The 24,115-nt window shown below is 39.4% G+C and overlaps 1 protein-coding gene across 3 annotated transcripts in view; it reads right to left on the bottom strand.

Annotated features, from left to right (window-relative positions):
- Arhgef12 (Rho guanine nucleotide exchange factor 12) overlaps positions 1 to 23,832 on the bottom strand; it is a 143,295-nt gene extending 119,463 nt beyond the window's left edge. For all 3 annotated transcript variants that reach the window (XM_028866313.2, XM_028866314.2, XM_028866315.2), the window contains exon 1: positions 23,293 to 23,832. In XM_028866313.2, the coding sequence (XP_028722146.1) occupies positions 23,293 to 23,324 (32 nt within the window). In that variant the 5' untranslated portion in view covers positions 23,325 to 23,832. The remainder of the gene's footprint in view (positions 1 to 23,292) is intronic.
- Between the last annotated feature and the right edge of the window lie 283 nt (positions 23,833 to 24,115).

Raw genomic sequence — 24,115 nt, 5'->3', positions numbered from 1 at the left:
ATGAAAAAATAATAACATTTTCATTATTAAAAAAAATATTTTCTGTTGCCAAAAATACATTTTGTCTTATCAAAGATAATCTGACCAAAAAAAAACGAACTTCCCAAAATTAGGATTGGGGAAGGGTTTTGTTTTTGTCTTTCCAGCTAAGGAATCTGAAGACCACTGGACAAATGAGTCACCTGAAGAAAGACGAATCATCCAGAAAAAAATTTCCCAAGAAAAAGAGTAAAACTGGCCTAATGGTATATAGCACATTTCCAACAGGATAGAATTTCATAATCTTCCTAAGTATTTGTTACTGCTTCTCTCTACAAACATAAAAGGGGAATTGCCTTTTTGTAGTCCCAACTCAATTAAAAATCAAAGCTTGAGTGCGGCTCTCTCCCTCTCTAAACCGGAGCATGCTTATTAAATTCCAAAATCTCTGTCTCATATCAGAAGAGCCACCTGATATGAGATAGGGAAAAAAACAAAATTAAGTGACTATTCTATTGTCACTAATCTTCATAATTCTTTGGTTTTATTATGACTCTTTAAAACTTTTCTTAAGATATAAATATTATCTCTAAATTTAAAGGACTAATATATTTATATATATTTAAACTTTCTATCATGATATTAATGGTTATAGAGTACTAATTCTAAAAATAGACTTCATCTAGCTTCCTATACATGATTTTGGTCTGGAGTCTGAAGCAAGTAACTAGGAATTAAGTTTGTGTACCCCAGATATACTTAATAGATTATGGTCCTTTAACCTCTGAGATTTGCTGCTTATGACATTTAAAATGTTTAAGTTTTCTGCAGTGAACTGTGACCATTCCTAACAGCTACCTTTGAAGACTCCAAAAGTATGATGGGGCCCCAAATTGAGGAGTCCACCTGGATTGTGGTAAAGCTATTAAGCTGACAACCACCATTCAAAGATCAGCTTTGAACTACAAACTGCTCAGAACAATTTCAAAGTGGTTAACTAAGATGGTCCAGCCTCACATATAGACTACTCTAGCCAGGACTTCACATTTTCCCACAACACACAGACTGGACAACCAATGTTACAGCTAGTTTTCCCAAGACTTGACATTAGCTTAATTTTCTTGGGGCCCCCTAAAGATGCCATCACCCCAAGAAAACAGAAAGTAACACCCACATTCCCAAGAATGGAGTGGGTGGTTTTTGGTCATTTGGCAGGTTATGAATGTTTGTCATCACTTAGGGGGTGGGTTGTAAGTTGATACCGGTTATGGTAAGGGAGGAAATTAAGCAAGGGAAGTTGGATTTAAGGATCTCTTTCTGGGGGCAGGGGGAAAGTGGAGATATAGAAAGAATAGGATAAAATGATAGATTTTTTTTTTCGGTTTTTTCGATACAGGGTTTCTCTGTGTAGCTTTGCGCCTTTCCTGGAGCTCACTTGGTAGCCCAGGCTGGCCTCGAACTCAGAGATCCACCTGGCTCTGCCTCCCGAGTGCTGGGATTAAAGGCGTGCGCCACCACCGCCCGGCAAAATGATAGATTTTTAAATCCACTTTAAAAAGCAACTATTAATCTCGAATATTTTATATTGGTATGGATTTTTGTATACTGATACAAATTTAAGGTTATTTTTGTTATACTGTATATGTTTCTACTCTTGTTTACGGTACCTATGCAGGCCATTTTAAAAATGTAATGTATAATTAAAAATATAGGTTAGTAGCTAGTCATCTATTATAATCAAACTTATAGTTATGTTAGGTATGCTTTCAAGGTTAAACAGATACGTTTTAGATAGGTGGTCTTCAAACACTTCAAAAACCTAAAGAATATGCCATTTAAGATGTTTGAATAACCTAAGGCTTTTTATGACAGTTGTCTGCTCCTGGCAGCAATTTTCTTCAAAAAAGGATGGTGGACATTAAAGAACCTCTATATGGAGCTTGCTTTTGTTGTGGCAAAGTTAGCCACTGAGCAAAAAACTTCCCTTGCCTCGACTGCTAACAGTATGCTACACAAATTGGACAAGCAGGACACAAAAGAAGGTGACTGCCAAACTTTGCCAAGACAAGGTAGGATAGTCCTTCAAAAATTCCTGCTTCGCTGGGCGGTGGTGGTGCACACTTTTAATCCCAGCACTCGGGAGACAGAGCCAGGTGGATCTCTGTGAGTTCGACGTCAACCTGGGCTACAGGGTGAGTTCCAGGAAAGGCGCAAAGCTACACAGAGAAACCCTCTCTCAAAAAACCAAAAAAAAAAAAAAAGAAAGAAAGAAAAAGAAAAATTACTGCTTCAAAGAAAAGTCTGTAAGATATTTGAGGCCTACAGGTGGGAAGATGGAGGCCCAAACACTGCAGAGGAACCTTGGGTGACTGTCTAGGCAGCCAGCTGCTTCTGTCATTTCTATAGGTTTGGAAGTTGTTTGCTCCGCACTTCCTATTTACTCTGGTAATGTTATATTCTTCTTGGGTCTATGATGGGGCTGAAGAATAAATAGTTATAGTTTTACCGTTTTCCTTGTTACCAAAATCAGAAAAGAAACTCACAAAAGAAGTATAAAGTATATAAGGTTGAGAGACATAAAAGCTTAAATTGTTTCTCTAAGAAAATGTTTTGGAGGTCTAAAAAGATAGTTTTGGGTTGGTAATGCAAGATAGGATAAATAATAGAGTAGTTTCTCTGAATCTGACAAATACAAATGGACTGGACATTATGAATATAACCCTTATTGATAATTGTCCATATTATATTTAGTTTTACTATGTTAGCGTTAAAAATTTTCTTTTTTAGACAATATCTGATAATTGTTCTTTTTGTATACAGTTTTACTGTGTTAAGAGTTAAAACCTGCCGGGCGGTGGTGGAGCACACCTTTAATCCCAGCACTCGGGAGGCAGAGCCAGGTGGATCTCTGTGAGTTTGAGGCCAGCCTGGACTACCAAGTGAGTCCCAGGAGAGGCGCAAAGCTACACAGAGAAACCCTGACTCGAAAAACCAAAAAAAAAAAAAAAAAAAAAAAAGAGTTAAAACCTTTCCTTTTTATTTAGACAAAAAGGGGGAAATATTGGGGGATATCTGATCACACTGTGAACCCCAAGTTTGCATTTGCATTAATTAAATAAAACTAACCTTGGGTCAGAAGGCTGAGTTTGCAACTAGTTAACAGAAAGTAATTATAGAGCATCAGAGGGCATCTGGGAGAAGGGTGGGGAGCACCAGAAGGAGGAGAGAAGGATTTGGAGTGGTATGATTGTTTTTGTTTGGTGGAGCAGAAGGGACACTCTGGGAAATGCCCACAAGAAGGTTAGGAGGTGCTATTCAACCTCTCTGGGCTAGCAGGTTTTCACCCCAGCCTTTGAATCTTGAGTCTTATTTATAAATAGAATGGTAGAGATTTAGCTAAATCTACCTTTAGTGGCAGTGGCAGAGCCAGTCCATGAAGGAACAGAATTCCAACCAGGCTGCAGCCTGAGTGGCCAGGCTGCTGCCAGAGAAGCAGGCCAGTGACTGCAGAGTTGCAATTGCTGGCTGAAATAGCAACAGATTAAGAGGTAGCCGCTGTGCCAAAAATAAAACAACATCTTATTACACTTATGTGGTTGAAATAGTCAAAAAAAAAAAAAAAAAAAAAAAAAAAAAAACTGGATGAGGAAAACTCAGAAACATTTTTTACTCTTTCACCTTCCTCATCCAAAAGGATGGCGCTAGGTAGGATATATGTGTTCATTCTATGTTCTTTTTGGTCTTGTATTTACAGTATTTCATAATGAAGTAAAACAAAAGGGAAAATAAATTTTTTAAAATGTAGATTGCTACTAATTTTAAAGCCACTGAGTCACAGAAACAAGGGAGCTTCCCATGTTTAGACTGTAGAATTAGCTGGACCTCGATGCTTGTGTATACTCAAAAAGCCCTTTGCTGAAGCTGCATCATTCCAATTAATCTCTATAAAAAGGTAAATATAATGCTTAAACGGCACTAGTACCAACAATAGTGTCACTTATTTCTTTTTAATATTTTATAGGCTTTATTCCCTTCATTTCTTGAGATAACATCCTAAAACTGGCATTATGAGATCAAAATATTTAAGCATTTCTTAGGCTTCTAAGTTATACTATCAAATCATTTTATGTAATGCTTAAACTTATTAAGATGTCCTAATTCAGATGAGAAACACTACCCCAAGTCTCCCTTCAAGAATTAGCTTCAAGTTGAACCTGGTGGCACATGCCTTTAATCCCAGCAATTAGGAGGCAGAGGCAGGTAGATCGCTGTGAGTTTGAGGCCAGCCTGGTCTACAGAATGAGTTCCAGGACAGCCAGAGCTATGTAGAGAGACCCCGTGTCAAAAAAAAAAAAGTAATAATAATAATTTGTTTCAACTGCTATAGTAATAGACAATAACAAAAGATAACATTCCCAATACAGCATGGCCTTGAGAATTCTCAACATTTTGCTAGGTGTCCAATCTGGCCTTATGCTAATGTACCTCTAACTTGGTGTTATCTGTTCATTTATTCATCTAATTCAGTATTTACAATTTCCAAGTATTAAGAACAGAAACGTAAAGACAGGCAAACTCAATAAATCTAGAAAAATTAAGTTCTAAGATTCCTTTATCTAAAACATAGTCCTGCAAGCTTTCAAATCCCCTCTGTCAATTACCTTCTAAACCTAGTCTATGGTCTCTGCTGGGGAAGAGGCAGGCCTACTTGGTGTCTATACAGACCCAGTGAGTTGCCACAGCACAGAGCCTTGAACCAGTAGGTACTTTATGCTCTCCTTTAAGATTGTCGTCATTTCCAAAAGAAACTTTATTTCACTATTATAAGTGAGAAAAAATAGTATTATTTGCCAAAGAAAAAAAGTAACACTAGAAAAAAATGTACAAACAGAATTATATTTGAAAATACTAGCAATGAAATCCAAATCAATGTTTCTAAGACAAAAGACATTAACTCAGTCAGCACAACTACAACCTGGTCATTACCTCAAGCAGGAGGCATTGCATACTTCTTTTCACACCTCCTGAAGTTATGATGTTCCTCTTAGCCACACAACAAAGCCTGTCTTAGCCCATATACTGGTTGGTCATTTCATGGAAAAGAGCAGTCAATCAGGAAGGTATTAAACACCACTTGTAGAGATCTTAAACTCTATTTCAACTTTGAATATATAAATGTGTATTCATCTGCCAATTCTTAGATATGGGATAAAGACCTTTTCTTTAACAAGATAATCATGAGTGACTGTTATCTTTGTCATATAAGCTACACCAAATACATGGTTAATTCCCAATTTAGTCTACTTACAGTAGAACAAGAAACAGGAGTGCATAAAAATATACACTAAATCTTTCCACAAATAACTCATAGTTGTTTTTATCCTCATCCAACTTGACAGCATTTTCTCAGTGAGTCTACTCCACATTTCCAAATCATACAAAATTTTTTCATAGATATAATTGCTCTGTTTTCATAATACTTAATTAAAATAATTCAATATTAAGTACAAGACAGAGATTACACCACTCAAGTGGAAGGAGGCTTCAGGTACACTACCAAACTGCCTAATGCACAAGCACTTCACTTATTATAAGTAAAGTCCTGGTCTCCAGAACAGAATGGATCCAGTAAGCTCATTAGTTATCTCAGCTACTGCACCCCCTCCTACTTCTTAAATAAATTGGCTACCTCTTCTGTTAATGTTGTAAGACTCCATGAAACCTTAAATGGCTACCCATCTTTATTATGTTACCTCTAAATAGCTCCTGAAATACACACTACCACCTACAGGCATCCTAAGACTTCTAACTTCAAGTATAATGTCCTTTCTCAATACTTTCACGACATTTATTTTAGTTAGCTTTTTTTTTTTTTTTTTCCGGTCAGCCATTACAGCTTATTAAAAATCTCATGAAAGAGCTGGGCGTAAGCCAGCTAGATGGTGGCCCAGCCAGTAGAGGCAATTTGCCACTAAGCCTGATGACCTGAGATTGAACCCCAGAATCCACACGGTGAAAGGAGAACCCACTCCCTTGAGTTGTCCTCTGAACTCTATGTGTATGCAGAGATGGGTATGGTAGCCCCCACCCATAATCCCAGCACTTAGGAGGGAGAGGCAGGAGGATGGGAAGTTAGAGGCAGCCAGCCTGGAATATATGAGATCCTGTCTCTAAAAGGGGGAAGTGGAGAGAACCTTCTAAAAGTATTCATTATCTAACTTCAAAATTAGGGCTACATACAGAGTTTGGCAGAAAGAATGGAAAACTCTTCACACATCCACTCCAGCTTCAGGAAGAATTTCAAATATTTCTGGGAGAAGTCTTTCATTTGCAAGATTGTATGCATGACTAAGACAAGTTTTGCAAGTATCCTTATCTTGACAAATATATCTATTCTTGTGAACAACTTAAATTATCTTGACAATTATAAGCATTCTGTGAACAAAACAAAATGGAGATAAATGCAAAAATAGAACTATGAAATATGAGTAAAGTATAAAGAGTACTTTGAATGGCTTTTTTTATCAAACTGCCTAATTAATTTAGTGTTTAACCAAAGACCAAGGTAGACCATTAACTATATTAGTCTTTCCAACTATAAGCATGGAAATTAGGATTCTTGGTTCTTACTATCACCGAAACTTAAAAATATAACTTTCTAAATACCTTAAATCCTAAGTTTATGTGGTAGGCAGTCTCCAAAATGAGCCCAACTGACTCTGAGCTCCCAGTACCAATGCCCTTGAACAGTTCCTTGCCAGGTGAATAGAGCTGACCTATGAACCAATAGAACAGTATAGAAATGACAGTGTAACTTCTGAGGTCACCTCATAAAACTTACTACAGCTTCCATCCTGCTCTCTCATCAAGCAAAGCTGAGTGCTTTAAGTGTCTCTAAAGAGGTCCCAGAAATGAAAAAGGAACCACCGTCTCCTATTAATAATCATCAGTCTCTTGCCCAGTGTAAGTGAAAAGCCTCAGGAGTAGACCTATTGGCTCCAGCCAAGTCTTCAGATACCTGAAAGCATCTGTTCCAAGGGACAGACATTTTGATTACAAACTCATGAGGAACCTTGAACCAGAACCACTCGGCTAAATGACTCCCAGATTTCTGATCATAACTCCATGAGATAATATTTGGTAGCTCTGTCCTACTTATTTATTTATTTATTTGTTTGTTTGTTTGTTTGTTTGTTTATTGCAAGACAGGCATGGTAGCACAGCCATATAATCCCAAATACTCACAGGAGCAGAAGGCAAAAGGAGATCACAAGTTTAAGGCCTGCCTGGACTCCCAGATTTCTTATCAACTCCATGAGATAATATTTGGTAGCTCTGTCCAATTTATTTATTTATTTATTTATTTATTTATTTATTTATTTATTTATTTATTTATTTATTTATTTATTTATTTATTTATTTATTTATAGCACAGCCATATAATCCCAAATACTCATAGGAGCAGGAGGCAAAAGGAGATCACAAGTTTAAGGCCTGCCTGCCCTAAAAATGAAAAGGTCTGGAGAGATGGCTCAGCAGTTAAGAGTGGGCACTGCTCTTGCAGAGTCCCCGAACTGATGTTAAATGACTCACAAGTGCCTGTAACCCCAGCTCTAGTGAAATTCAATGCTCTCTTCTGGTCTCCACAGGCACTGCACTCATGTGCACAAACCCCAACAGAGGTACATACAAACACATAATTAAAAATGAAAATAAAATATCCAAAAGTAAATAAAATAAAAAGAAACCAGGTGTAGTAACTCATGCATATAATCCCAACACCTGAGGTGCTGAGGCAGGAGAGGTGCCTCAAGTTCAGGGCCAGCCTGGACTACAAAGGCCTTGTCTCAAAAAAAAATTTTTTTAAGTTAAAAGAGACCTAAGGTGTACCATCTCTAGTAATACCAAAATATATACTTTTTGCACTCATAAAATGCCCTCTGATAATGAACAACTAATACAATGGCTACATGTGAATACTGTATACTAAAAATGTGGTTAGAGTGACCAAGGAACTAAATTTTCCATTTTATTTAATTTTAATTAATTTAAGCAGCCAAATTTGTCTTGTGTATTTACTGTACTAGAGAATGATAGTTTATGGCTCTGGGGAACATGTTGTTTACCCTTGTTATTTTCCTATTTGAATTTTTGTTTTGCTTTGGTCCAAGGATTAAAGCTAAGGCCTTGGGTATGACTAGCTCTACAACGGAGTTATATCCACAGCCCTCCAATTGACTATTTAACTTCATCAGCCCTTCAAGATAGCAGAACGCTCTCCAGATTATCGATATTGAAAACAGTAAATTTTCCAAGTTGGATAAGCAAAGTTCTTGTTGCTTACAGTGTGAGGAAGCAATGCTAGCTAAAATGAGATATGGTAAATATTTATGCAAATTAACAGAACTTAGCCCCACAAAGGGGCTGTAAGCTTGAGAAAAAGCAGCTTTCCAGAGTCCTGCAGGAAGATGTCTGCAGCTCTCTCTCCACATGTGTAACAACTCTTTCAAGAGCACTGCTTTCTCTATACAATCTCTTATAAATTTGAAACCTAGTAAGATTCTAAAGTAACAATTCTATAGTCTTTCTTTATGAACAACTTTTTACTTATCAGTAAAAGACTTCATTTAGGAACTTCTGTTTTTATAAACACATTTTATAAAAAAAAAAAATGGAGGGGGGTTACTAAAAAACTAAACAACAGAAAAAGGAGATAATTATGTTAACAAGACATCTTTAATGTAGATTCTTTCTAAGAAAAAGCAGGGAGGTGGGGCAGGGAATCCCAACTTGCTTCTATTACTTATGTTTCACAAAAGCCATATCATCACCGAAGCTGGTGAGCACACTCCTTCAATCCCAGCTCTCCAAAGGCAAAGGATATACAGTTCAAGGTCAGTCTATGATGACCAGTGAGACCCTGTTCAAAAAGAAACACACACAAAAACAAAAACAAAAAAACAAGGGCAATGACAGCATATGCCTAGCAAGTACAAGGCTCTGGGTTCAATCCCCAGGACCATAAAATAAAAACAAGTAATCATCTTCTATTAAAAGGCATTTGCTGCTTTTTTTTTCCACCTTACATATCAGTATAATAAATTGTGGAGTTCTTTCTTACTGTTTTCTGCTCTTCTAACACCAAAAAAGATTTCATATCAAACTGATCATAAACATATTAAAAGAACTTAAGAATAATTGTGACAGAAAATGATTTACAAACAAAGATTAGGTTTCAAATAATAATAATATAAGCAGGGTGTGGTGGTGCACATCTATAATCCCAGCCTTTAGAAGACAAAGATTACTGACTTTTCTAGGACAACCTAGTCTACCTATCAAATCCAGGCCAGCCAGGACTACACAGCAAGATCCTGTCTCTCAAAACACCAACCAAAGTACCAACAGTAAATGTAAAGAATCCTAAGTGTGCTGGGTGCGGCGGCTCACACCTGCAATCTTGAGACCCTGTCTCAGAAATCCAAAAGCAAAGACAAAGCCTTCACCTATACTGATGCTATTTCAGATCCTCTAAAGACTAGGTAATACACACACACACACACACACACACACACACACACACACACACACACACACGGAGTGAGAGTGAAAAATAAAGAGCAAAACGAAAGGACAATGTGCAATCGAAAGTAATCATATTAACATTTTTAACTTGGAAAGTAAAATCAATTTAATCATTACTACTTTGTACTACTTCCTCCAAATAAAAATTACTTCTTGAACCAGGTACATGCCTGGACCTGAGAGGGTGAGCCTGGGAGGCCAAGCCAGTATGAACAACACCGGCAAGATCTGATCTCACAAAACAAATGACTTCTTGCTTTAATGTTCAGCATAAATCAATAAATATCATTATTACAGATAACTTTCTTATTTGAATTATAAATTTAAGTTTTTAAATATAAAATTAAAAGAATATTATTTAGCAAGGGAAAACTGCTGAAATATGTATAAATTCAAAATCATTTTACAAGCATTAAAAAAAGTTTAGGAAAACAGATATTTCTAAGGTTTAAGAGTCACACACAGTCATGTAGCTGGAGAGATGGCTCAGTGGTTAAAGTCTCTGGCTGCTCTTCCAGAGGTCCTGAATTCAATTCCCAGTAACCATATGGTGGCTCACAACCATCTATAATAGAATCTGACGCCCTCTTCTGGCACGCAGGTATACAAGCAGAACACTGAAAAAATATAAGTAAATAAAACTTAAAAAAAGAGTCACAGTCAATAACTTATTGGCCTCTTGCTATATACACTAGCACCTTTTCTTCTTTTTGGTTTGTTGAGACAGCCCTGGCTGTCCTGGAACTCTATATAGACTAGGCTGGCCTTGAACTCACAGAGATCTACCCGCCTCTGCCTCCCAAGTGCTTGGATTAAAGACATGTGTTAGCATGCCCAGTTCAATACAATAGGACTTAAATACACTCTCTTACAGTCTTCACAGTATTTCTCAGAAGAAGCCAATCTGTCTGTCTCTCTCTTCTCATTAAGTAACACAAGATGGACTGGACTGGGCAGTGGTGGTGCACGCCTTTAATCCCAGCACCCAGGAGGCAGAGCCAGGCGGATCTCTGTGAGTTTGCGGCCAGCATAGACTACAGAGCGAGATCCAGGAGAGGCACCAAAACTACACAGAGAAACCCTGTCTCGGAAGAAAAAAAAAAAAAGATGGACTGAACTTAACAGGTAACCCAGGCTGGCTGGGTTGGCTGAAAATCTGTACCAATCCTTCTGCTTCCTGAGTGCTGGGATTATACGCTTGAATCATCACACCCACCTTATTTAGTACTTTTACAGATGATATTCAACAAAGTAAATTGGCCTAAGGTCTGCTGGCTAGTACTAGAACAAGCTTAACACGCCAAAACTTAAGACTCTTCTCAACATCAGCATCACTCAGTTTTCTACTTCTGATCCTCTAACATAGGCAAAAATAAAAATAAAATACACACACACATTAAATTCAGGGCTGCCATATCTATTCTTTCAAAAGCTAATTTTAAACAACAACAACAACGACGACGACGACGACGACGACGAACGATACTGGGTGTGGTGGTGCACACCTTTATCCCAGCACTCGGGAGGCAGAGGCGGGTGGATCCCTGAGTTTGAGCCCAGGTTGCTCTCTACAGGCTGAGTTCCAGGACAGCCAGGACTACACAATGAAACCCTGTCTCAAAAAAACAAGAAGAAGTAAAAAGAGGGAAGGAGAAGGAGGAGGATAAGAACAGGAAGAGGAGGAAAAGAGGAAGTGAGGAAGGAGGATAAGACCAGGAAGAAGAGGAGGAAGAAACTATGATCACTACTTCTCACATGTACTATAGACTGACTGCTATTCTAAGAAGGAAACAGCTCCTACACTGTTGCACTGGACAGCCCTAGGGAGGAACTTCTTTCCCTGCTGTCCCCATCCAGCCAAGAGACCTCTTTACCTTCCAACACTGACCCACGAATTCTAAGCAGGTAGAATTGCTGAGTAAATACAGTAACAAGGAACATAAACCCTTTCTAAATTGCCAACAGCAAATGCAACTAAGATGCAACCAAAGTACTACTGTCCTGACAATCTCTGAAAACTAGTGTTTTCAATTGCGAGACAACACTACAAATAATAAGAATGGCACATCAAAGAATTATTCACTATGGATAAAATTTATGCATTTATATTTTAAATAGAATATGTTGCTTTGAGCAATCAAAGCCAGAACCAACTCAACAGCAAGAAAAACCCAAGTTTAAATAATTTTATTTAAGCCAACAAAAGCTATTTGCAACTGCGCTTTGCAGTTCCTACATGGACTCTGAAATTAGATTAACAACAATTTAATTAAAGAGACCAAGAGCTATGTCAGTACCTAAGTGTCGACAGAAATAAGAAGCCAGTTAAAATTATTTCAATAATGGTATTATACTAAAATATTTCCATCATGTCATATATATTAACTTAATTGCTGACTAGACACTATAAACTCTCTTTACTGGCACCACTGTCATGTGACAAGTACAAAGTTTAAAAAGAGAGTCTCTCTCTGATTTGTTCCCCACTGTTCCCCAAAAACTGAATACTCCTACATGTGTAACATATGCACCTTACTCCCTACTCCAGAGAAATAACAACATACTGCCTGCACTAACATCCTGAGTCTAATGGAGACTTGAAGGCCCTTAGATTCATCCGCCTAAATAGCTACAAGCGGTGCTGATTTCTGAACTAAAATTAGACTCCCTTTACTCTTATGCCACCGTGACGATCTCAGGATGATAGCTCTTTTCCCTGGACAACTGACAACATAGGTGAACACGGGCTTTTTATAAATGATTCTGATGTTCTTCTCCACATTAAATAACATCACTGACTGTGAGCTCCCAGAAGACTTGGAGCCATTAAGAGCTGGGAATCCTTTCAATTGGCATCATTCCAACAGAAGCTCAGTGAGAATGAAACCTCCTGCAAATCAAATCTGTTGCAATGTTATTTTTTCCCAGAGGTTAATTACCTGCTTCTGTTACTTACACACACACACACACACACACACACCACTAAAGGTGAGTAGAGAGTAGATTGTCGTCTATGCCTCCTCCAGAAACACTCCATGAAACCTAAACAAGATCTGGCTGTCAAACTCTACACACTCCATGAACATCCTCTCCAAGTGACAGCGCTCTAGAGTTCTCAGTACCACTGTCTCAAACCACTAGGTGGTGAGGATATAATATAAGAGGTCATAGTCCAAACTAAACAGAGTCTCAGTGAGACACTCGCTGGTGATAGCAGGATATCCAGAAGCTTCACTATAATCCCATGAAGAGAAGCAAGGGAAACAGACGAACCAAGACAATCATGCACTGATCACTGTTGAAGCTAATCACAGGAACACAGAGGCTCAACATAGCACTCTTCATACTACTGTATGGAAATAAACCTCTCACATACGCATACTCTAAACAGCCTATATGATAAGCATTTACTGAACAACTCCTGTGTTAGACTGTATTATTGTTCCTACTTATTCGGCCTCCGTATGCTTTCCTTAGAAGGAGTACACAGCCTTACCAATGATCACATGGCTTGCAATGCCCCCTGTAGAAGAGTATGCATCCCTACCCCACTGACAATAAACTCTACCTTGTTCTGGCCTATGTCCTATGAGCTAATGTGATGTCGCATAATTGAACAAAAAGCTGTAAGACTCATTCTATGTGACCCGGTATAGTGGCACACGCCTTTAATCTCAGCACTCTGGGAGGCAGAGGCAAGTGGATCTCTGATGTTCGAGGCCAGCCTGGTCTACAAATTAAGTTTCAGACAACCAGAGCTAGACAGAGAAATCCTGTCTCGAAAAACAAACACAAACAAAAGAGTCAGCATATGCTTCCATCAATGTTCTTGTTCTTTGTCTCTGCAACAGTAACCACGAATTTCGGACAGGGGTGTTCCTTCAGCCAGGTTCCCTAACGAGACCCAGGAAGTGATGGTGCAGCCACTCCACACCTGACACTGTAACATGAAGTTTGCTGTAACAGCATAACCGCAAAAGTGTGCAGATGACACCCACCACTTTGGGACAGGTGCACAGAATCTTAAAATGATAGGCAGTTATCTTTTTGTAGTACTTTTGAGAGCAAGGGGTGGTGGTACACACTTCTAACTACAGAACTCAGGAGGCAGAGATGAGAGGAGTTTGAATTCAAGATAACCCTGAACAATAGCAAGACCTTGTCTCCAAAACAGGAACAGTTTTAAATACAGTTACTTCTGAGCAGCGTGTCTGAGAACTGATGGAGGTGTGGAAATTGAGGAAAAGAGCAGGGAAAGTTACTTTATGGCATGAATTCATAATATTCATTCTCTCTTGGTATCTCTGCCGTGTGTGTGTGTGTGTGTGTGTGTGTGTGTGTGTGTGTGTGTGTGTACACTCACGCACGCATGTGCACATTCTGGATCTGAGCATCAGCACCCAGCTGAGTTACTTAGGCTATTTGTTTCTTCCTTATGCTTTTCCATACCAAGAATGAAGCAGAGCAAGTATCCAGCACTTAAGTATCTTTCTGGTCTGGAGAACTGACAATTAGATTTAAATTTAAAAGAAATATTCCCCATCCCAAATATTGTTACTTTTTAAAGTGTCATGTACTAAAAGAAAAAATAAAGTATAACATTTAATTCTATCAGTTTGCTCACTTTTAGGTTTCAGGAAAGTAAATAGTTTTGCATATGCATGATGAAGCTACTGATGAAAAGGGAACTCTCTCCATTCCATTGTTTCAGTATTCCAGTTAAACTGGTGAAGTAGTTCTGTCCTAAGCATTAAATTCTGTGAAAATGACTTCACTAGTACTATACACAAGGTGTCTACAGCTTCTTTACATTTCCTCATGTAAGGGCCAGGAATGGTGGAACATACCCTTAATCCCTGCGGCAGAAGTACAGACAGGTAGATCTCAGTGAGTTCAGGGCCAGCATGATCTACATACAGCCAGGTTATATACTAAAATACTGTCTTTAGGGGCTGGAGAGATGGCTCAATGGTTAAGAGCACTTACTACTCTTCCAGAAGACCCAGGTTCAATTCCCAGAACCCACATGGCAGCTCACAACTGTCTGTAACTCAAGTTCCAGGGGACCCGTCTCCCATGGCAAAATGCCAATGCACATTAAGGGAAAAAATACTATCTTTATAAGAGAGAGACCTAAAAGGGAAAAATTCTTTGCATGGGTGGTGTTTATGTGGGTACATAGATGTGTGTATGTGGCTGCTTAAGCACGTGGAAATCAGAAGTCAATTTTTGGTGTCTTCTCTATTGCTTTCCAGCTTATTATTTAGAGACAATGTCTCTAACTTTTAAATTTTTACATTTATTATTATGTGTGTGTGCATGCACACATGAATGCACATACATGAAGTGTCACAGCACTTGGGGGGGGCATGAGTGTCACAGTACTGATGTGGAGGCTGGAGGACAACTCTTGGGATTCAGTTCTCATCTTCCATCATGTGGGTCCCAGGGTTGCTGACAAGCACCTTTACCCACTCTGCTATCTTGCAGGCCCAGAGACAAGACCTGTTACTGAGCCTGGAACTCACTCATTGGCTAGGATGGCTGACAAACGAACTCCAACAATCTGCCTGTCCCCACCACTCCCCAGTGCTGGAGTTTCAGATGCCCACTGTGCCCCCCAGCTTTTTATTGGTGCTAAAGATCAACACTCAGGTCCTCACCATTACATGGCAGGTACTTTACTAACTAAGCCATCTCCCCAGTCACAGAAAAGAAAAACTTCTAACCATGATACTATGGTGATTAGAAACCATTTGAATGGCTACAGAAATCAAGTTTCCCAAAATAATACTGTATTACCTGACCATGTTTTCACTACAGCTAAGCAATATATGAACATCACAATACCATGCAAATAGATTAGAAACAATGTCTGCACTTTTCATCCTAGACTCTCAAGGCCCTTTATAAACATCAATTTCACCCTCGCATCACCTGAGCTGTGGGTGTTATACAACACTGTAACCAGCTCTCCTGCTACATAAAATACTCAGATACCCCTTCAGCAGTAGTCATCCTGAGAAGTCTGGCCCAAGCCAATAAAACAGGAAACGAGCTGACAGTGTATGTGCCACCAACAATCTCCAAGAAGATCAGACCTTCACCCACAAGAACCACTTCCTCTGAGTAAACCACAGAGAGACACCAGACAAACCACAGTAGATCAGCACGTGTGTTGAACACAGGCAAGACAGATAAGCCATCTAAAATCTATATGAAAACATACTTGAGCTACATGTATTTACATATTATTTAGGGACATTTTACTCTACTAGTGGGTACTGTCTGTATTAAGTGATCAATTTCACGGTTAATACCTTCAGATGCTCTGTTTTTTATACAAAAATGAACATTTTCTGAATCCATGAAGATCTAAAAAACCTTCTTTGACATATTAATTATACAAACTGAAAAACAGTTTATATTTAATCCCATATTAGTGACTGCTATTCACAGTCCCAAGCCAAAGACTTCTTTCTCTCTCTTTTTCTTTCTTTCTCTTTCTTTCTCTTTTTCTTTCTTTCTTCCTTCTCTCTCTCTCTCTCTCTCTCTCTCTCTCACTCACTCACTCACTCACTCACTCACTGGCTATTAAATTTGCTTGTCTCTAAACACAAGGAAGCCACCTAGGCCTGACTCATGACTAAGACTTTAAAAACCACGAGTCAGCATTCGAATCCATTAAAAATCATTTGGGGTATGAGTCTGAACTCTCAGCTGCACTGAGGCATGTCAGTTTAATACAGGAGCCATAATGTGGCTCTTCTACTAAGAGTCAAAAACACAGGCTTATGCACTTTGAGAACAGCTGATCTTCAGTCAGCACCATTACGTACTACTCTGCAAGATCAAAATCTACACAATATCCCAGACACCAGCTCCACAAGCATCGTACAAACATTTCACACATGGTTATCTTTGATACTTTAGACATTCTAAGTCAAAAACATAAAACTGGTATTTTCCAAATTCCAAAACTTATTAGCAAAACCCAAAAGATCAAGGGTATCTACTTAAATAACATTAGACTAAGTATCAAAAAAGATCTACTAATAAAACATTCAAGAGTTCTTTAATCTTAGATATCTTATAGTAATTGAAATATATACTTTTTCTGTTGCTATTTCATCAGTAATAACTCTCACAAATAAAAGAAGTAAGATGGTTTTCTGAGATTCATTTTTAATTATATATTTTAATTACATGTGTACTTGTAGGAGGGCACCTGCATGTGAATTCACATGCTTTCCGTCTAGTTCTAGTAAAGCCAGGGGCAATTCATCCCCCTGGAGCAGGACCTGAAATCTGTTAAGAGCCTCCTGATATGGGTGCTGGGTACTGAACCTGGGTCCTCTACAAGAGCAGTACACACTCCTAGCCTGAGCCATCTCTCCTGACAGAAGAAAGTATTATTTAAATTTTAACAGTAATCTACTCTACCAGGAAATTACTACTAAGCAATCACTGCAGAGCTATTTCATAAAATTAATATGAAGACATAGGGAGGTAACATTTTAAGTAACAGACTGAAACAAACCAGTAGAACAGTAACAATTTCCAGATGACTCTTACCATATTACCTTAAAGCTACAGTTGTATCTCTTTATTGACCCTAGTGATACCTTGTCTTCACTTCTGCCTAATTTGAATCAGCAAAGGCCCTGGACAGACAGTATATCTATATTCTACTTTTTGATGTTATTAGAGGAACTACATTTGAAAGAATCAAAGAAGTCTTCTAAAACATGAGTAATTGTTTAATTAGCTGATTTGGTAATTATGTTATTTGTGTATGTTTGTTTCATTTGGTTGTTAAAATCTCTTACACCCATTCTAAATGCTATCTAAAATAAACATAGAGCCAGAATATAGCTGTTTGCCCAGCAAGCCTCAGGTCCTGGATTTAATCTCAAGTACAAAATTTATAGATACATACACGCATACATCTATCTACATTTCTTCTGAGAATCTTTCTACACGTAATTTGGGGGCCAGGGCTATGCTGGAGAAGAATCAAAGAACTCAGAATCACAGTAAAAATACATTGGAACTTGCTTCTCTAGAATATGAATCATATAGAATATCACATTTTGTACCAGCAGACCAACTAAGAACTGTATTAGGACAGCAAGTTAGGCAAAACTAATAAAATATTAAGAGAGACAGACTGACATTTAGACAATGGAACAAGAGAAACATAACTTGGCTAAACAAGTAAGGGGAGGGGAACTAGACGGAAAGCAGCGCTAACCACGTGATCCAATACAGCCATGCAAACTCAAACGGCAGAAAAGCGTCGTTTAGCCTGGTACAGCAAGAAGACACAAGTTACCAGGACAACTTAAAAGAAAAGCTTGAGCTGAAGAGCAGGAAAAGCTTCCTGACTACAAGACCTATCAGCTTGTTGTTCAGTCTCCTGAGGAAGTGACAAAAGCTTTATTCTCTAGAGACATTTAAAGTTAGCACAGATAAGAGACCAGGAAGAAAGCATCCTGTGAGAAAAAATACTCTATTCTTTTTTGGTGACGTTGGAAGGCTACTAAACAATGGTGAACAGAAAAAAAAAATGTGTGTGTGTGTGTGTGTGTGTGTGTGTGCGCGCGCGCGCGTGCAAAAAAGCCAGACAGTGGTGGCACATGACTTTAATCCTAGCAACCAGGAAGCAGAGGCAGGTAGATCTCTGTGAGTTTAAGGCTGGTCTGGTCTACAGAGGGAGTCCCAGGACAGTCAGGGCTACACAGAAAACCCTGTCTTGAAAAGCAGAACGAACAAACAAACAAACAAACAAGAGACATAATAAAAAGGACAGCTTGAGGGATGAGAGGGAGAAGCAAAAAAAAGGAAAAAAAAGAAAAAGACAGCTTGAATCCAGATAATCCAGATTAAAACCTTGAATCTCAAGTTTTGCCTGGCACACAAGGCCTTTAGTACCATCAGCAGCACAGTGGGGAAAAAATCCTATGTCTGATTGTCCCAGTTTTATAAGAACTATACTACCATAGACTGTCACTGCATACATGAAAGAATATTGTATTCAAAAGAAAAGGAAAGAGTTATACTACTATTCTAAAGACTCCTAATTAAGAGAAGGGATCTTATCTCCATGTTAATTAAATCATCAAATCCAAATTTTAACACATGAGACAAAATTAAGTTAAGCCTCCTATTCCTGAAAACATCATCCCAGTCCGTTTCTGGAGGATAATTATGTAGTAAGACCTGTTTGCTCTGCTTTGCTGGAGAAGGAACCCAAGCACTGTCACTGACCTACAGCCCCAACCACTAGGCAGCATTTCTAGTGACTGACAGACAATCACAGCTTAAACCCCCGCCCCAATCACCTGAGCAGAACCATTAAAATACCCTGCTGTGTCGTGTCTATGATCTATGATGGTAACATGTTAACAACCAGAAATCACTAACGTACTAAGTGACATCAGACTAACACACTTTTTAATGATTTCAAATAAAGCATCCTTTGTCAACTCATGAAACAAATACAAACACAATGTAAGTGTGCTTTTAATGAGGAAGACTATAACTTTTAATTTTTAAAAAAGTTAATTTGGATTCTCCACATTGGTAAAACTGTAAGAGTGCATGTACTATATTACAGACTTATATGTATCAAGACTTTATTCTGAACTTAGAAAAGACAAAATATTATAAAGCTGGTAGTATGATCCTCCTTATTCTCAATTTCAAGTCGGTATTTGAAATAGATTCATTTCATTAAAAAAATGTTACAAATAATTACATCTTACAGAAAATGACTCATGCAACCCTGAAAATAACACACAATCCTAAGGGGGTAGGTTGCTTGTTTTTGTTATTAACTAGAACTATAAGACAACTTTGGCAGAAAAAAAAAAACACATGAATGGCATCTCTACTTTAAATATGAATGTAAAGGTATAGGTTTCCATATTCATTTTAAAAGCTTGCTTAAAAGTTAACCTTAAAGCTAAATTCAGTGATAAGTAAATTCCAACACATCAAAACTTTTTGCCAAGCTACAAATCACAAATAGCAAACAGAGTCCAAGAATCTCAAGAAAGACCCCGCTGACTTCCCAACCTGTACCACCCTGAAAACTTGCTGTTACAGAACCTCCTGAAATCATTCACTGGGTCCATTAAAAAAAATTCTTGGGGTTGGAGATTTAGCTCAGTGGTAGAGTGCTTGCCTAGTAAGCACAAGGCCCTGGGTTTGAGCCTCAGCTCCCAAAAAAAAAAAAAAAAAAAAAAAAAAAAAAAACCTCTCTACTTCTTAAATGAAATATCAATTACCACAGTATCTTCCACTGTAGGGATAGAAGCAAGCCAGGGAGCACTGAAAATTATTAGGATATTTTAGGGCTAAATACAGCAATTAATGCGGAAGGAAAAATAGCAATCAGACATTTCTATCACCTTTTTAGTCTTCTGAATTCACAGCAGTTACAAAGCCAAGTGACTAGAAAGCATCTATAAAACACTTAATTAAAAAAAAAAAAAAGCTTTTCAGATACACTACATAGAAACAGCAGCCTTTATAAACACACCATAAGTTTTAAGGTTTAAAAAGCAATGGGTGCCGGGGTATAAAATGTAAGAGAAAGAAAAGGGAACAAATGAATGTGTGAATTTAACTGCAAAATAATAACAGGATGTAACAGAGTTCTGAGTATCCAAAGTGACCAATCAGAGCCTAAACATAGCTGAATTCCATCCCAGCCCCAGCACGTCCCTAACACAAGAATAAAACCCTTCTTATCTTGTTCAGCCATGTGTCGCCTGCCACAAACTGCAAAACAGAACAACGCCCAAAACCAGCTAGTCTGATTTCAACTGAGGACAGACAGACTCTGTAGTCAGAAACACCACAATGAAAGAACTCCAACTCATACAGCTGGCCTGGTGGCTCTGCACACTCTACAGAACAAAGCCATACTACATACAGTACTTCAAACTTGAAAGGGTCTCTGAAAAGCTACATTGGCACTATTAATTTGCCAACAGTCCTAGAGTCGGGAAAATCTATCTACTGCACACTGGAGTCAGTGAGAGAGAAGCCATACTTAACTGAGGGGAAGCTAGATTTTAGATGAAGACCTTTGCTAAGGCACTCTGGCATACAAGTATTACTAAACCAGTACTTCCAGATTTCACCTCAACATATATTCAAACCAGGAACTACTCTCTTAAAGAGAAAGAGCTGCTCTACATTTGCAGAATAAGTTTAGAAGAAAAGGTAGTTGTCACATACTAATTGTCTTTGAAGAAAGAAAAAAAGGAAAAAAAAAAAAATCAGGCCAAACCCCAATGCCTGACAAAGAACAGGATTTCAATCAGTTTTAAAATAAACCTATAATCATATTTTACATGGCTCGGTTGTCTAAAGCAACCTAGTAAAGGTTTACACTGAGAAGATATTATTTAGGCCTAAGCCCCACAAAGCATTAACATATTTATACTGCTTCCCCTCATCAATGTCAACTTTTTTTCCCCTGTGTTTTGATAAAACACGTCTTTAAGTATGTTGGGAGGCAGAGCCAAGCAGAGCTCTGAGTTCAAGGCCAGCCTGGTCTGCAGAGGGAGTTCCATAACCATTAAGGCTGTTAAACAGAGAAACCCTGTCTAAGGGGGAAAAAAAAAAAAAAAAAAAAAAAAGATACAACACTTGACTGCATAGAATCTGCATCCACTGTTCTGATGTAAATTTCTAAGAGTAAAATCCTGAAGGGAGGTAGCCCATCTCTCCAATGCCCGCACTCTAGAGGCTGAGGCAGGCAGACTGACTGCCTTGAATTGGAGGCTAGACTGTGCTTCAAGTACAGCCAAAGACACACAGCAAAAATCTGTCTCAAAAAAAAAGGGGGGTGGGGTGGAGCTAGGGAGATGGCTCAGCATTTAAGAGCAGAGGACCCAAGTCAGGCCTCCAGCACCCAGGATAGACAGCCTCTGAGGCACCTGCACTCAGGGGCACATACCCACACAAACACATACGCAGAAGTAAAGATACAAAAATTAATCTTTAAAAAAAGAAAACTGCATGCATGTTTATTGTTTATATGCTGAATTAAGTTATAAGAAAGATCTAAATCTCAATGTTTTATTTCCAAGATACCAGAAAGAGAACAAAAATCCCTGAGAAGCCAAGCTGATTTAAAAAAAAAAAAAAAAAAAAAAAAAAAAAAAAAAAAAAAAAAAAAAACTTCTTAGATAGGTGCTTTTGTATGACTTTTGTGTGCAATGATTCAGTGACTCTAAATTCTGTCTCTACAAATTAAACTCTGCAGCATCTTAATGAAAACCAGGACTACATCAGTTTCTGGAAGTCTGCTTATCTATAGGCTCAACTGACAGAACAAGAATGGACCAGCACAACAATTATCTGGACACCTGGGAGTGATTGCTCAGAAGCAAAACACCATGAAAGGAGAAGGAATAGGGATGGGGAGGCAGGAAGACAGAAAACAATTCTCCGTATATGTAAAGGGTATCTGCAGGAAAACTGAAAATGAAATCCTGCCTAGCAAAGTACACAAACAAAGGGTAAACATAAGTAGTTTAAATATTTAAGGGCATCTTTTAGGTGAACACTCATGTGACATTGAAAAGCATCAACAGGAAAAGGAAGTTCTGGCTCTGGAGGAGCTGTTATGGTATGATAATGGAATTTGGCCCCTTTAAAAATCAACAAATGAGTCTCACAACTGGGTGAGACTCTCTCATTAGGAAATTAAACTGCTTTCTGCAGGAGCATTACTGTTGCACTTAAAGACTTCTGGCCTTCTGCTTCAATTATTTTGTATTTTTTTGTTGTTGTTTTAATGACAACAATCTGAAGGTTGACTTAAAAAAAAACAGCAAGCTAAAATTTGGAAGTAACATACAATGTCATAATTAAATTGAGAAATAAAAGATGTTAAAGGAACCAACTTGCTTTCATTGAAAAGTACTCAAAAGAACTCTTAAGTGTCAGAGAATTACACTTGGCCACATATCCTTTACACAACGCCATGAAACCCTGATTAACAAACAAGATCCACCTGCCATGCCTAAACCTGACTCGGTTTACATCTTTAAATGCTAGAGCGTCTAGAAGATGAAATGTAAAAAAAGAATAATTAGAAGCAGGCCCCATGATTTTCCCTCATTTCCTTCAGCTCCTGGAAACTGTCCCCAGCAAGAGCCCGTGATTTACTGGTAGTGTCAACATTCTGGAAAATTAGGTAATTAATAATTAAACACTGGGCAGGTCACATACAAAGAGACCAGATTCACAAATCACCATGCAGCAGGATGAAAATTAGGTTCACAGACAGAAACTCCTAAAATTAAGAGTCCAGAACTTCCACAGAAACAGTAATCAACCTGATGATGCACCAATACCCACCGACCTCAGGCTCTGACCTTCACCCAAAATGACCTTCCTCTGGCTCCAAAATGAGTACACAATCCTAATGGACCTGACAGAAAACCACAATCATGGTTTTCCTTCATTTCCTCTGAGAATATGGGGAAAGTTTCTGTCCAAAAAAAAAAAAAAACTGCATTTCCAAATTCAATCAACCGGATAACTTGGCAGCAGCAACCCTAGACTAATTGCACAGCTCCGAAACAACCTTCTTTCCTATGCCTGTCAACTGCACTAGCTGAAGGCAAATCTGCAATCACCGACTCCCCTGCTGCGTGGGGCCAAATCCAGGGAAGGTGAGCGACCGAGGAACTTCATACCCACCTGTCCGTGATAGTCGACTGTGTGCCACTCATTGGGGCCCTTGGCGAGAGGTCTTCTTTTTATCCAACTTGCATTTTACAGTAACACCTCCACACCCCACCCCCAGTGCTCTGGGATCAGGCTTAATTTCGGCAGGGACACAAAAGTCCAACTCAAAACTCCATTCAGTCATCTAGAACATCCGATTGCAAGGGGTCAAGGAAAGGGATGCGGGTTGAAGCAAAACAAGTTCTCTCCCCCAAACAAACCGAGCAAGTCGGCCACAAGGCGAGTTCTAGCACTAGGAATGATCCTCAGCAAGGCACGGAGGGGGAAACAAACTTCGTCAGAGGGAAGTCGCGAGGCTTGGGACGGGAACCGGGATCCCTCCGGGCTGTGGCAGGATCGGCTCGGGGACGGGCGTCGCCTCCTGTCCCGAGTCGGCGGGGCCCGGCCCTTGGGTCCCCCGCTCTATCTGGGACTGCCGGCCGCTCGTGGCCGCAGCCTCCGCCGCGTCTCGCGCCGTCCCGCGACGGGCTCGCGCCGCCCCATGTCCCCCGGGCCGGGGCCCTGAGCTGCTCCGCGCCGCCCCCAACCCGGCACCGGCCGCCGCGCTGACAGGGACCCTGTCTCAGCGCCGCCGGCAGCTCCCCATCCCTCGGAGGCCCCCGCGCTTCTTCCGCAGTGGCACGACGGCTCCTCCCCGACGCTCTGGTAGGCGGCGGCTCCCGCGAGGAGCGGGAGGTCCCCGGCCCGGCCCGGCCCGGAAGCCCAGCCCCCCGAGCGGCGGCGGCGGCGGTGGCGGCGGTGGCTGCTCCGCGCGGAGGGCCGCTCGCCGAGTCCT

Source organism: Peromyscus leucopus, chromosome 7 (genome assembly GCF_004664715.2).
Source record: "Peromyscus leucopus breed LL Stock chromosome 7, UCI_PerLeu_2.1, whole genome shotgun sequence".
In the NCBI taxonomy this organism is placed as follows: Eukaryota; Metazoa; Chordata; class Mammalia; order Rodentia; family Cricetidae; genus Peromyscus; species Peromyscus leucopus.
The sequence above is the reverse complement of the archived record's forward strand: the minus strand, read 5'-3'. Positions and strand labels throughout refer to the sequence as shown.